At 50.0% G+C, this 14,650-nt stretch overlaps 3 protein-coding genes across 3 annotated transcripts; 1 reads left to right on the top strand and 2 right to left on the bottom strand.

Moving 5' to 3' along the window:
* Window positions 1-240: 240 nt before the first annotated feature.
* Window positions 241-4,833, bottom strand: LOC112884835 (UDP-glucose 4-epimerase 1). The gene is made up of 9 exons (XM_025950434.1): window positions 4,405-4,833; window positions 3,145-3,194; window positions 2,335-2,470; window positions 1,688-1,789; window positions 1,348-1,575; window positions 1,156-1,240; window positions 916-998; window positions 712-803; window positions 241-603 (listed from the first exon to the last, which is right to left on the bottom strand). Exons 1-9 carry the CDS (start codon window positions 4,831-4,833, stop codon window positions 507-509), a joined length of 1,302 nt encoding a protein of 433 aa, XP_025806219.1. The 3' UTR covers window positions 241-506.
* A 5,533-nt stretch (window positions 4,834-10,366) lies between these two features.
* LOC112887623 (repressed by EFG1 protein 1-like) lies at window positions 10,367-11,475 on the top strand. The gene has a single exon (XM_025953848.1). It carries the CDS (start codon window positions 10,602-10,604, stop codon window positions 11,364-11,366), a length of 765 nt encoding a protein of 254 aa, XP_025809633.1. The 5' UTR covers window positions 10,367-10,601; the 3' UTR covers window positions 11,367-11,475.
* Window positions 11,476-11,717: 242 nt separating this feature from the next.
* LOC112886260 (sm-like protein LSM8) lies at window positions 11,718-14,184 on the bottom strand. The gene is made up of 5 exons (XM_025952098.1): window positions 13,988-14,184; window positions 13,855-13,895; window positions 13,691-13,765; window positions 12,150-12,202; window positions 11,718-11,973 (listed from the first exon to the last, which is right to left on the bottom strand). Exons 1-5 carry the CDS (start codon window positions 14,025-14,027, stop codon window positions 11,883-11,885), a joined length of 300 nt encoding a protein of 99 aa, XP_025807883.1. The 5' UTR covers window positions 14,028-14,184; the 3' UTR covers window positions 11,718-11,882.
* Between the last annotated feature and the right edge of the window lie 466 nt (window positions 14,185-14,650).

The raw sequence follows: 14,650 nt of genomic DNA on the forward strand, positions 1-14,650 counted from the left end.
TTTCCCCTGCAAGCACGCCTTTGCCCATTACGGATCTGCACCGAGTTGAGCAACCACAATGCATGTGTGCAATGGATATCCTAGTGGTTCAACAAAAGAGCACGGATGCATCATGAAAGAAATCATTTATATTCTGAATTGTCATCCCAAGATCAGGCCGGAGGCAGCAGGCACAATACGTACATATATGTATCTATGTATCTCTACAATCAGTAGGCAAGGCATGGGGCTTATTTCTTGTCTATCTAGCAAAACCAATCATAAGCATGGATTAATACTAGACAGACCTAGCAATAACCATATATATAACGGTAACAGTAAGCTGGATGGATGGGCAGCTTGGAACCCCCTACTCCCTCCCTATGTACAATGAGAACACGAGGCCCATCGATCATCCGTCCGTCCTTGGATTAGTAGCATGCGGTACTCCGCGACTTCTTTTTAATTACTAATTTACTACTGCTGCTAGTAGACTGCGGCTTGCTACCAGCTGCTCCAATCCAGTCTCAGTTGCCGTTCTCGCTTGATCCGGCGTACCCGTAGGGGTTCTTGCTTGCCCAGTTCCACAGGTCTCTGCACATCTCCTCAATCCCGTACTTCGCCCTGCAAGTTCAGTTTTGATTCCGTTTCCATTAGGATCCATCATCAGCCCATCAACCACCTGCAGCTGCGGGTACATATCTATATACAGGCAATGTGCTAACAACTTACTTCCATTTGAGCTCCTTCTCGGCCTTGGCCGTTGCGGCATAAACAATCTCCGCATCTCCAGGTCTTCGCCCAGCAAACACCAGAGGGATTTTCTGTACAGAATCAATCAGCCAGTTGGTCAATCAATCGTCCAGGGGAACGACAGATGAATTGGACATCTATCAACAAAGATATGCGTGCAGGCTGGCTTAAATAAACTTTTACCTTGCCAGAAACCTTCTCGAACGCAGCCACCATTTCCAGCACTGACGTCCCCTTTCCTGTGCCCAGATTGTATACTTCACAGCCTGCGTGCATCGAGATTACAATACAACCAACCAAACAGATCAGCATGGCATCATTAGCTACCTTTTGGTGTTTGCTTCAATAAACAATAGCTGAGCTGTCAAAGGTAATTTACAATGAAGAGAAACTCGTGAGGTAGCTAGCAAGCCTGTCATTTACCTATTTTGTCGGAGTCCTCATAGAGCTTCCTCAATGCTGCTATGTGCCCGTCAGCCAGGTCGACAACATGGATGTAATCACGCACCTGGCAGGTGTTTATTTACAGGAATACTTATATTAGTAACGGGCTGGATTTCCTAACCTCCTAGCATATACTATAATGCAATAACAGAGTCGAAATAGAGTACATACCCCAGTTCCATCCTTTGTATTGTAGTCCGTTCCGTAAACTGTCAGGTGAGGTCTCCTCCCAACAGCAACTTGCTGAACATAGGGCATCAGGTTGTTTGGGATTCCGCAGGGGTCTTCACCGATGTATCCACTAGGATGAGCACCAACAGGGTTGAAGTATCTGAGAAGTATGATCTTCCAATCAGGGTCTGAACGATGGACGTCGCGGCAGATATCTTCAATCACAAGCTGAAGCAATACCATCATATATTAGTTAAGATTCTTTTTGCTTCTTCCTTATTCCATTTTAGGACACATATATTATGATTATGTAATTAAAAAATGATATATAAAAAAAGACCTTGGTTCGCCCATAGGGGTTGGTGGCGCAAAGGGGGAATTCCTCGGTGCATGGAACTTCCTTGGGCCACCCATAGACAGTTGCGGATGACGAGAACACCAGCTGCAATGACAAAGAAACATGTTCTGTTAGTTCGTCGGCTAGACACATCGATCTGATGCATACATCACTCGAGTTGCTCTTGCTGCATTTATGCAAACATAACTTCAAAATAGTGCTGAAGTATCAATAAGAACAATTTGTTAAGGGTAAGAATGATCATTTTGCATTTACTGGTCCATGTTTCACCACAGAGAATATCGTCACAGAGTACAAAGCAGAAAACAGTAGATGGAAGAATGGCCTGGCCACAGCCAACAGAATCTGGGACCATCACATTCAAGATGTTGTCACGGATGGCATGCATGCATGCATGGCTTCTCCGTGACACAAATTTACAACTTGGATGGCAGAAGAGGGACAAAGGGCAGGGCACCTGGTCCAGAAGCTAACTAGTACACCGGCATCCTGTGACCCCCAGCAACGCAAATGCAATGCAAAGTAGGCCAACCAAAGCAAGTTGTAAAGCAAACAGGAGTGCCCAAAAATGCAGGGCCAGAGAAAAAAAGACGGGAAGCCTACTTGGCGTAGCAGTATCAAACAAGTACCTTCTTGCAGCCATGTGCAGCCATCACCTCGAGAAGGGTGATGGTGCCGATGAGGTTGTTGTCATAGTACAGCAAGGGCTTCTGGACGCTCTCGCCAACAGCTTTGAGCCCAGCAAAGTGAATCACAGCCTCAAACCTGCATCCACAAGTGGAGTTCTCTGTATTAGTCAGAAGCAAAGGAATCTGAACCTTGTAAAGACCATCAGCAGTGGCCCAACCCTTAACAAGAAAATAAGAATCACGGAATGCTGCGCTGAGCTGTGCTGTGAATCAATGGATAGAAAAGAATAGTAGTAGAAGTGAATTGCTTTCCAGCAGGCCAGTAGCCGATTGAATTCAATCATATGACACCTACGCAAGTGCAAGCAAAGCAGCAGATTCGGCAGGCAGGTAAAATCGATAGTTAATATGATGGGCAGTCTCCCACGAAAAACCAGTGCCAATATGCTAATAATAGAACAAAGAGTGTCGAGATTGGAATACTGATGATACAGGTGGCGTTTCGGCAAGTTCGATCTTTTCGACTTGTTTGTTACAAATAAACTAGTGTCCTACTGCAGCAAATCATTAAAGGTTGGTTTGAATTCCAGCTGGCGCCGGCCAAGCGCAGCAAAGTGGTTACTGCCAACCACGACTGGACGCATTGCTAGTTGGCATCTTAATAGTTGCTCAATTTAGCATCTGTACTATGTTGTAGGAACATTAGATTAGAGGAGGAGACCCCTTTTTTTTAATAATGAAGCAATAGAACAGCGAGGTAAAGTGCAGGTTGATTAAACTCAAGTAAGTCAGGACTGCAAAATGGTGTACCTGTGGGACGAAAAGATGTCCTCGAGCGCGTGCCTGTCGCGAAGGTCAACCTGCAGAGGCAGCAGCCGCCGCATTAGGAAATTTGTATAGACAGATACTGTTTTGAGGTAGCATTAGAAAACACTTAATGGCCAATCAGAAATTAAAAAGGCGATCTAGGAAATTAATTAGGTTTAAATGAGTGCCGCATCGGGGAGGTTAATCAGGTGGAGGAAACGAACAAGATAAATCGCCAAAGTCGGCGTGGTTTGATGAGTAATTTTCTGACCCCAAACGGAATGGGCCGAAAGCCAACAGCGACGTGCACCGGACAAAACACGCAAGGCAGGGGGGAATGCCAGGCGAGGCACAGGCAGGCAGGCGGACCGGTCAAGGTCTGAAGGAATACAATTAGTACTCGCTAATCACGCAGCATGGAAACGGAAACGAATTGATTGGAGTTAGGCACGGCAGGCCTTGCGGCCACGACGACGCGTTTCGTCTTCCGACGCAACGCGCCGCGGGAAGGGATCAAGGAAGGGTAGGAGGGAGGCGGCGGAACAAGCAAGGAGGAAGCAACGCAACGCGTGTTTGGACTCTCCAGCCTGCATCCACGACGGGGTCGGGGGGTCGGGGGGCTCCGGTCCGCTCCAGAAGCATCCGTCGCATCGCCCACGTGGTGACGTGGCGCGGCGTTATTGGCCGCGTCAACGCACGCGGGACCGAGGCGCCGGTTTGGGTGGACGGAAACGGCAAAGCAACGAGGCCCCCTCCCAGGCGGCGCGCGGACGGTGTGACCCACCCGCCCCCGCCGGCCAGCGGGCAGGGAAGATTCGAATCTTTCTGGCGGAGCGGGAGGGAGGGGGTGGGGGAGCCGCAGCAGTAATAGATGAAAACTGAAGAGAGATGGTGGTGATAACCGCCGCCATGACCTCCGCATCCGGAGGAGTCGGAGAGGACAAGGCGTGGAAACGAAACCGCCCCGCAACCCAATGCGTGGAAAAGGGAAACCAAACCACCCGGCCGAACGGGAACAGGGTAAAACAAATCAACGCAGGGAAAGGAAGGAAGGTCCGTGAAGTCTGTTCGTGCTGCGGAATTAACAAACGAACAGACAGCAAGGAGAGCCGAGTGGAAGCAGAGTCCCTAGTCCCCGCAGAGAGGGAGGACGATCCTTCCTCCAAAAGAAAACGATTAATCCTTCCGTCTTCTCCTCCGTGCAGCAGTTGCAAACAATTACTCGGCGGGGCCGCGAGGGGAAGAGTAATCAACGAATCATACCTTGTGGAAGACGAGGTTGCTGCCGTTGTGGCCGGAGAGCTCGGCGACGCGGAGGAGGGCGACCTCGGAGGCGTTGTCGAGGTTGTCGACGACGACGACGCGGAAGCCCTGCTGGAGCAGCTGCAGCACGGTGTGGCTGCCGATGTACCCGGCGCCGCCCGTCACCAGGATGGTCCTCAGCACGGCGGACACCATCTTCTCCTCCTGGACTCGGATCGATCCGGAGAGGGAGGCAGGGGGCGGGGGTTGCTGGCGAGGAAGAAGGAGGGGGAGGATCGGCCGGAGTTCGGCGGCGGTGGAATGGAGCGATGGGCTGTGCGTGCGCTGGATGAGTTTTGAGTTGCACTGCCCCCGACTACTTGCTCTCTCTGTGTATTGTATCCTGTGTGTTGGTTTGTTTCCCTGGGTTGGCAACCCGCAGCGGCTCATCTCCGTCTCATATATAGCCGCTCGGCCGGCCGGCCCGGGCCGGCCCCTGGAGGCCCGGCCCGGTGGCGCGCGAGGATTCGGGACCCTGCCTGCCTGCCCGCCACGATGCTGGATGATTGATGATGCAGGGAGGCCGCAGCCGGGAGGGGGCAAGATTTTTCTCCCCTTTTCGTGCGAGCGACGACGATCCCGCCGCGATCCGATTCGATGCGCGCGAGCCACGTCAGGCTCCGCCTCGAGCCCTCCACCGTCCAGGTGTACGACCCCCCCTCCGATCCCTCTCGCTCTCTCCCGTGTCGCCTACGCAATCCTTCCGTTCGAACGGGAAACGTTTGCAGTAACTTTTTTTTTATTTCTTTCCTAGAAAAGGAATTATGAGATGCGCTCCATTGCATTGACATCACTTGGTCTTCCCGTGCCGTGCGTGCTCGTGCGCCCTTTTTCACGCTCGTCGGGCTACATCTGACACGGTGACACCTGAATCTTCCGTGAAATCTGAGCCGCGCACCTGCTGCTGCGACTTTCTGATTGGCCAGGGCAGGGCCGCAGGGCGCCAGGGGGCGGCGACGGCCTGGACGGCCCTCGAGAACGAGAAGGAACTCGATCGAGAGGAGTCGCCATCTGATGGACGAAAGCGATCGATAACGTATCCAATAGTCTCTCCCTGCAGACTGCAGGGGCGGCGGCTTCGGCCGTTGCAACGCGCGCAACCGTCAACCGCCGCGCATCCAACCGCCTTGCTCCGCGTAAACAAGGGGGGGCCCACCTGCCGGCCCGCCGACCGCTAATGCGCGGGCGAGACCGAGCGCCCTCTCGCTTGCTTCTTCGTCGCCGGCCATGTGCCCCCGTCGTCGTCCGTCGCCGTCGATCGGTCGGTGCTCCCGCCGCAGCCGGCGCCACACGTCTCGACAGCATGCACGAGGTGACTTGGGATGCAGTACTGCGTGTATCTCGACGGAGTAACTGCTCTACACCACCCGTGTGACGGTGATGCGTATCAAGGCCTCGGATCAACAATCAACGATCGAGTCCACATTCCGAAATTGAAAAGTCTGCAAAAACTTAAATAAGAAACCGATACATTAGTTTTTGTATTACTATATTTTTTTCTTCTTCTAATTCTACGTAAGCACATACTCCCTCATATTTTTTAAGGCGCGCATGCAATCGAACATCGCAACATTTTTAATCTTTTGACAATAATTTGTCTAAGTTCTGCACGCTATACCATAGAAATTCTATGTCACTGGATTTGTATATGAAAGCACTTTCATATTGTATCAGTTTCATTGTTACATGCATTATAATACACAAAAATAGAAAAACGCTCAACGATGGACTCATTCGTTCCGGTACAATTTGAGTTAGTAAGAACGATACGTCATCCATGCCAGACCATATCATAATATTAGCCGATATGGATAAGTCCTCGAAATGGTACCCATCGGCACAAACACCTCAGAGACTGTCCGTTCCGGCTCTTCTTATGAGGTAGTAGCTCTTTTCAGACATTTGTAGTTTCAATTTTAAGTTGTTTTAGATATTTATATCTCTTTCATATGGACTTGGATCGAGATAAACTTAGTGCGAAAAATTACCATTTAAATTGTGTAGATTCTAAATTAGTTAAAAGAGCTTGGGCAACAAAAGTTAAAAGGATTAAATTAAAAGGAGATCATGCCAGCTGAGAGTTGTTGAGTTCAAGCCTGCAGACCACACGCGTATGAAAAACTCAGGACGCGTGTGACCGTGTGTAGCTTGAGTTGGTCACTACTAGTAGGTCGAGATTTTTTTCCCTTGCAATTTTTAGTTGGACAATCCATGCTCTGAAACCCTACCAGATTACACCATGCGTTACATTTTCAGATGGAGGGCGGTGATCAAGAGATTTGTGTCACTGTGTGGGTTAGGGATGTGGAGTCAACGTTAGAGCTATCAGTGGGCAAACGGGATGACGATTTGGTTGTCCGGATTTGACCTCTCCAGCCCTGCATCATCCCGCACGCACACAGCACAGCACGAGAGGTGTCGATCATGGATGGATCCATCATGCACGCACGGGATGTGTGTGCAGAGTTTATTATCTATCTCATCCTGTGGTCGACAGATATCTCTCGCGTCACATGCATATCCGGATAGAGCTTCTGATCCTTTATGTAGCTGTCTGAGGTGTGCATGGGAGTGAGTGACGATGGGGCGGTGGTGGTAGTGAACAAAACAGAAAAGGAAGCACATACGCTACACGGCGGCCTTATCATCTCAAACTTCAGTATGTGACGAAGCAGGAGCGGCGGCCTGGAAGCTAAAACAGGGCCGGGAGAAGGATGGAGGCGTGTGAGGTTTGGTCTTCGCTCGTTCGTTCCTTGGACACCGACCTGCATGCGTGGTGAGTGATCCACGTCCACACGCTTGAGGGATGGATCGATCTTTGATCTTTTTCCTTCTACCCTTCCCGCGCGCAGGCTGCACATTTTGCAGTAGGCTATTGGATGTTTGCCAGCCATCGTCTCAGTCTGAGTCTCAAGATAATTCTCAATGTTCTAGGAAAAAAAACAATCATCATTAATAAAGTTTATTAATGAGTTAGGCACGCACATTATTAACCAATCATCATTAACACGCTAGCGCAATAGCTAATAATGTGTTAGCCACGCACACACCTGCATGCTGATCATCAGTCTCTTCTCCAACTCCGTGGTAGCTACAGCTGCTCTTTCGAGCACGTGAAGCTGAAAACCGGCCCTTAAATTTGCAGGCGGGAAGGAAATGGGGGTCGCTTTGTGCCCCCGACCCGAAGCGTCGCTGATTTGTTCCTCTTTTTGAGAGGAAAGGCTGCAGCTTTGCTTGTTGCTTTGCGCCGCGCGCGGGCGCATGCACGGGAAAGGGGGCACGGATCCGGTTGGCTAGCTTCCATCGCGAGCTAGCGAGCTCGGCCCCCGTCCGCTCCGCTTGCTTTTGTTTTAACCGCCGGGCGGAGGGGTGACCTGCTGGGCCTGTGCGTGCAGCGGTCGCTCCTCCCCATCGCGTGAGCCCTAGAAAGTTCCACTTCCTTCAGGATAGGCAGCGAGCATCATGAATGTTTGTTTTTTTTGTTTATACTACAAACAATAAAACAACGCACGCATGTCCCTGTGTGATGTGCAGTCGCCGTGCAACCAAAAGGCACAGGGATGGATGGCTGAGTGATCGATCGATCGGCCATCCTCCGATCCACCGGCAAAACAAGAAGCACGTACGCATCGACGATTCATTTTTTTTGGTTTCTGATTCTTCTTTGCTCTCTCGATCACTCCTCGGTTGACAACTGGGGGGTAGGAGTAGCAAGAAGCAAGTGCTGGTACCTCCTAGAAACTAGCGCAAGCATTTGTTGAAAAGCGACACGCGATCGATGCGTGTCTTTTGTTGGGCCACGCCAAAGCCCCGGCCCCCGTTCTTTTGGTTGACCTGATGCCATAGTACTCTTTGCTAGCTTGCTCCCAGTCAAGTTTCTTCGTCCTTTCATTACAAATTTTACGTTTTGGACAAACCCATCACCAAAACTCTAAATATTTACTAATAGCTTCTCTGCTTGATTTTACAACCTTTTTTTTTCCCAAAGTGATTCTACAACTACAACCATACAGGAGTACTACTGACTACAAACGTATTAATATGCCGACTCCACACATCTATTTCCAAAAAAGAAGCAAGCTAAGCTAGCTAGCTTCAAAATTAGAGTCAACGCTCATGCGTACTCCAGTTGACCTTGCTTGCATGGTGGAGGGTATGGACCCTAGCTATTGCTTTGGGCGTAAGTACGTGGAGTCTTATCTACACGTTGAGTGGATTTTACCATACCATCCAACCGCTACTACTTAAAATACCACAAATATTAAAAGGTGAGCTGAGCATTCATCCAAAAACGTACATACATATGCACCGAGTTCCTTTTTTTCAGAAAAACTAAAAGTGTTTTATATGAATTTTCACTGTTTCCATATGTATCTAGTCCATTTTCACCAGAGTTGCACCAGCATTGCATTCTGAATATATGCTGAAGTTCTTTCTTACATAGCGTGTCAACATGCTAGCTAGGACATGTGTGATGAGCAGGAATCGATCGATCCCCTGGTTCTTAAGCGGATGCACGCGCGCGCGTGCTTAATCAGTGCGCGGGAGCCTAATAAGGAAGGATCTAGGAGGAGCTAGCGCTGCATGCTAAGTTCCGATGGAATCAGCACGTCGCTGGTTGGTGACTTGGCGCATCGCTCAGCAGCTGTTCTTCTCTTTGTGTGGCAAACAATGCACTAGCATCCAAATATTTTATTTTTCCGACGCAACAAGTTCAGCAGGATGCACGGGCACGTATGGCCCAGCTAGGGAGAATTGGCAATCATATCATACGGTTGATAGCAAACAGTTGGAGATGCATCTCTGGCTGGCCCAATGCTGTTAGCGGCAGGATAGACAAGATGCAATCAAGAGAGGATGATGCATTGGTGCAGTGAGAGGTGGCCGGCTAGAGCGCACATGCCTGCGCCGGCGGATGAGACACGCATGATTGGTGAAGTGTATATGATTAGTTGGTGGTCGTATGATTCAGATCAGTATATACCGATATACCATAGCAGCTGAATGCCAAGCCCAACTGATGGCGACCCTGGCTCGCTGTTGTAGCTACTCCTGCATTCAAGTATTTATACAGATATATCTATACTCATACTAAAAATGGATTAAATTAGGTTAGACAGGCTAGCTTATGTATAGCATCACAGGGCCCAAAGCAACCCAACATTTGTTTAGTTTGTTGAACTAGGTGGAGCAGCCCAACATTGTTTTCTTGCATCCATTGGATGCAAGGAAGAATGACAGGATATGGTTGCAGCGTACAGAATTGGAACAGCTTGCAGATTCTGAGTACTGATGACCTGCTGTAAGGCCGGGGGCCAGCCGGCCGTTGCAGCCCAACTGACGATTGATTGTGCAGCCAAGACAGCCTGCCCGGGCCCTGCCCGCCTCTTCATCTGCAGCTCAGTCAGGAAGGGCACATCGTGGATGCACCTCTAGTTTGTGGCTTTACAGAGCGACGAGCTGATGTACTCATCCTTTTCTTCTTTTTTTTTGGCGAGGTAGCTGATGCACTCATCTACGAGGCTTGTGAAGTAATCATGTATACGTGCTGGTTGTTTGCTGCCATGCACGCATCATTCTGCCTGTCTCAGTTAGTTGTTTAATTTGCATTGCTGCATAGTGTCATTTCGTCGACGAAGAATCTGAATTCTAAATTGATAGGGAATGTCTCGATCGATCAAATTGCTTGCGAATGGTTGCATTGGGTGGCTACGACGAGACGACGACCCAGCTAGCTAGCTAGCAGAGGAGGTGATGGATCGGAGCGAGGGCGGCGATGAACAAGAACCGCCGATCCAAGGAAGAACCATCGAAATTGAGGCAAGGCGCGCTGAGCAACCCAAATAAGGCGGGCGGTGCTCCTGGTTTGTCTCTCGCCCGGCCATGCCGTCCTCCATTGGTACGGTCGCGTGATGCGGTTGGAGCAGAGCCAAGAATGGAAAATGGAGGCACGCTTATAAGGCCTGGGCCCCCGAGCCTGGTTTCCTCACCCCTCCCCGCCGGTCACCCTCGCGCCGCCGCCCGCCAAGCCGGCCAGGCAGCCGATCGCGCACCGGACCCCCCCTCCTTCCCAACTCCGACGTTGGCAAGAGAGGCGGGCGTTCCACCGCCGGTCGAGCCATCTGCCAACCAAACCAGTAGCTGATAACCAGCCAACCATGGCGGCGCGCCCACTCCTGCTGGTGCCGATGGCACCGCTCCTCGTCCTCGTCCTCCTCTCCCGCGTCCCGCCGGCCGCCCCGGCCAGCTTCCTCGAACCCCTCGAAGACCTCTTCCCGAAGTTGGGCACCGCCAACGCCACCACCACCTCCTCCCCCGCCCCCGCCAACTCCTCCTCCACCCCCGCCCCCTCCAGCTCTGCCAAGTCGCCCGGGCCCGCACCATCCGCCGCCGCCCCGCCGCCGGCGGCGGTAGACTCGGCGAAGCAGAAGGAGAAGCAGCAGGAGAAGGCGCTGGACGACGCGGCCAGGGAGTGGGGGCGGGCGAAGGGGGTGGTGTCCCCCACCAACTTCACGGGGTCGTACAAGGGCATGGCCCGGGAGTTCGTCACCGCCCACAACGTGGTGCGGGCGCGCTACGGCGTGCCGCCCCTGAGGTGGGACAAGAAGGTGGCGCGGCACGCGCGGCGCTGGGCCACCGCCATCCGTCGGAACTGCAAGCTCCAGCACTCGGGCAACCCGTACGGCGAGAGCATCTTCCTGAGCAACAACAACTGGAACGCCACCGCCAAGGAAGCCGTCGACTTCTGGTGCACCGAGGAGAAAATCTACGACAAGCAAACCGGCAACTGCACCGACGGCAAACCCTTCGCCGAGTGCGGCCACTTCGCGCTCCTCGTGTCCAAGGGGTACCAGAGGGTCGGCTGCGCCCGCGTCGAGTGCGTCCATGGCGGCGTCTTCGTATCCTGCAACTACGCCGCCTAAAGCCTCGAGGAAAGGCCGCCCTTGAGTGGCTGGCCTTGTACGTAGCTAAGCGCTAAGGAAAGCTGCAGCTTCGCAAGCTAATCGGAGCTGCAACTGCAACCGCTTTGCCTCCGACGACGCTAAGGACGATGAGGATCCTCGTTCCTCCGTTTCTGTTAGTTTTTTCTCCCCTTGCAATTTTGGGCCCAATCAAGCAGATTGATTGATTGTATCCTCGCCGTGTACAGTCACGTACTTGAGTTCAGTTCCGTTGAGTCGCTCGCCTCACCTTGCAATCTTGCACAGAGTACTTCTCTCCAGTTGTGATGCCACATAGTATGCCTGTGCAATCTTCAGAAAAAGCACACAGCGTACGTGCAACCCAACACACATTCATTGATTCACAATAGTAAGCAAGATACAGTGTTCATATTACTCAGTCACCCTCGACGACGATGCTACATCCCGCATTCAACAATAATCAGAACAGTCCACAAGCCACCCAGCAAACAAGCGCATCTGATCTCGTAGCAGCGGTCAGTGGATGACCGGCTTCAGCGGGTGCGCTCTTAGCTTCGACAGATCCAACCTTGCATCCAGGTCTTCATCCACCTCACCCACAACGCTTCTGCATACATTGCACGAGGTCAGGAGATCAAGAAAGTTCAGCTTCAGTTTGGTAGAATGCTAGCTAATAAATCTGAAAGCAAGTGCATGCAGTACTAAATAGTTATCGACCAAAAAAACGGAGACCTCCTGAAGGAAGCAATAAAAATCTCAGAGGGCAAGGAGGGAATAGCTTACATGTTGTCTCCTCTGATAATGTACAAACCGAGAACAAGTTGTTGGACTCCCTCCTGCAAGTACAAAAACATTCTCGTAAGGCTCACACATCCAAATATGCTGCTGGATTCTCATGCACAGCAGAAACTATGGAGAATAATGGGTGAGGCACATGCAGTATGCAAGTACATGGGAAAAATTGGGCAACCGCTTAATGTTTAATTTCAACCCAGTTGTGCAATCAATCAATAATAATACAAGATAATTGGAGAGAACCATCAGATATCAACAGCCTAGACCCTTAATACAATTGATTATTCACTGCTGAATAGAGAGGCATTTAAAATCAGACTTCTACAGAGATAAGCTGTGTGATGGAAACATGTGCTAAACCAAACCATCTCTAAGAGTGATTACTCCAGAATTACCAGGGGGGAAACTACTCCAAACTGGGCAAGGTCGTTCAAGGAAAATGCCTTACGAGGGTCGCTTTGCAAACAAAGAAAAATAGAACGGCATCTAATCCAACAAAAAAAATCGATTTGGTAATAGACATATAGCAGTAGTGAATAGTTTACTGACAAGATATCTTCAGGAATGTTTAATGCAGTTACTTGAAACTTAAATATGCATGGCATAATTCATAAACCCATCAGTGCGTACAAGGTACCATTCAGAAGTATGTTAAACACACTTGGCACTACATAATGTTTGATGAGAACAGTTCAAACAATCCTAGAAACTAAGATGCCGGCAAATGAAATTGATCAGTATATCAAATATCAAGTATTCAGACACCAGACAGCACATGGTTCACTGCAACTCATTCTGCAGGAAATCAATCTCTAACATTAAGGAGAAAAGAAATTGTCGCATGTTTTTTTTATCAAATTCCCAAGCATCATGAAATAAACCAGTTTACAGCACTTCCCAAGCCATGGAAGGGTGAAAGCATCCATCCTAGATAATTAAAGTTGGGATGAAAAGGAAGCCTAAAGAAAGCATTTCAAAACCAAGCGAAAGACAAATTTTCTTAAGTACATATGTACTGGACCATCCGTATTTGTAAGGCCATATTGACAAAGAGTTCAATTCTTACAGGAATTGACAGAACAGAGCACTTCAAAGCAGAGCATCAGTGTGACATAGACTGCAAGGGGGTAAATTGGCTGAACGCCTTTCTCTACTCACTTAATCAGCCTAATGGCAGCTTAAGTAGAGACGACAGATTATAAGAATGATTGAAGGATTATGAGGCGATGATTCCATAAGGTCAAGAAGCACTCAAGGACAGCATAACTTATCGGACTGAGAGGGCAGTAAGAGGTTTTGTGGTAACATTCAGCTCAAGGTAACTTTTTGTGTTGGCATTACTTGGAGCTGTTGAAACAACCATTTAAACTGAGCATTCTGGTATAGAATAACGTGTGGGTTTGGTATTGGGTTGCAGGGTATTGGGTTTTATTTTTATTTTATTTTTACAAGGAAACAGCTGATTTGATGCGAGTCCGTCCCTAGAATAAAGAGGTCAGAATTGTATGTGCAAGCAAGGCAACGCTAACCTTCGTAGAATAGACCCTCTCGTGGGACTCGTCGAGGATAATGTTGGTGGCCTGGTCAAATCCTCTGAGCGTGCCCTGCAGCAAGAAGAAGAATTAAACCATTTGCAAGCACCACATGGTATGGAAGCATGAGACGGGAGGTAATTGGGGGCTCGCTTGCTGACCACAATGTTGCGGCCATCGTTGGTGATGACGGATATGACCTCTGCAGAAGCAGGAGAAGAACATCAGTGAGAATGAGAGGATCAGGAAGGAAGAAGTCATGGCAGGTCGCTTGGGAGTTGGGAGGTAACTTACGGTCGACGAGCGACTCGAGCGCCGGGCCGCCGGACGCCATCTGCGCTGCCGAGAGAGGAGATTAGGGGCCGCGCCGCCGCAAATCTTCTTGCTCGCCGGAGTTGGATGCGGCGGCGTCGATGTCTGCGATTTCGGACGCCAAAACCCTAGCCCCTCCTCTCTCTCTCTCTCTCTTGGAATTGTGTATTTCCGCATCTCCTCGGTTCCTCCTCCTCCTCCTCAGCTGCGGTGGGCTGTGGGCTGCGCCTCTCTCTCCCCTTGGGCTCGCTGGGCTGCTATGGGCTGAGGCAACTACCAATGGGCCGTTTTCTTTGTTCTCTGTTTCCTGGAGATCCCCTTCAACGATGCTTCTTCTCTGAATACTAATCACCTGGATCAGGCAGGGGCCACCAGCCAATCTTTATTTTTTTTGTACTTTTCTTGCTTCACTTCCTGTGCTATTCTTGTGATCCACCATTACTAATTTGCTTCACTTTTGATGCACAAATTTATTTGCTATATACTAAATACTAATCGTCAGTCTGTAACCAACACTACCCTCCGATGTAACTACGTCAGTCTGCTTGGATGCTTGCTCCCTCCGTTCCAAATCCGTTGTCATTTTGATATTTTTAGATGTATAATTTTTGCTGTGTATCTAAACATAATATATATTTAGGTGCA

The sequence above is a fragment of the Panicum hallii genome, chromosome 3, assembly GCF_002211085.1.
Source record: "Panicum hallii strain FIL2 chromosome 3, PHallii_v3.1, whole genome shotgun sequence".
Taxonomy (NCBI): Eukaryota; Viridiplantae; Streptophyta; class Magnoliopsida; order Poales; family Poaceae; genus Panicum; species Panicum hallii.

What these genes read in the sequence shown, in the direction of transcription:
- LOC112884835 (XM_025950434.1), bottom strand. Translation starts at nt 4,833, where the DNA reads ATGAGCCGCTGCGGGTTGCCAACCCAGGGAAACAAACCAACACACAGG. An exon ending in ACCCCTATGGGCGAACCAAG is followed by an intron (nt 1,576 to 1,687) that starts GTCTTTTTTTAT and finishes GTATTGCTTCAG; the next exon opens with CTTGTGATTGAAGATATCTG. An exon ending in TCGAGAAGGTTTCTGGCAAG is followed by an intron (nt 804 to 915) that starts GTAAAAGTTTAT and finishes GATTCTGTACAG; the next exon opens with AAAATCCCTCTGGTGTTTGC.
- LOC112887623 (XM_025953848.1), top strand. Translation starts at nt 10,602, where the DNA reads ATGGCGGCGCGCCCACTCCTGCTGGTGCCGATGGCACCGCTCCTCGTC.
- LOC112886260 (XM_025952098.1), bottom strand. Translation starts at nt 14,027, where the DNA reads ATGGCGTCCGGCGGCCCGGCGCTCGAGTCGCTCGTCGACC. An exon ending in GCTCGAGTCGCTCGTCGACC is followed by an intron (nt 13,896 to 13,987) that starts GTAAGTTACCTC and finishes CTGCTTCTGCAG; the next exon opens with AGGTCATATCCGTCATCACC. An exon ending in ATTATCAGAGGAGACAACAT is followed by an intron (nt 11,974 to 12,149) that starts GTAAGCTATTCC and finishes CAATGTATGCAG; the next exon opens with AAGCGTTGTGGGTGAGGTGG.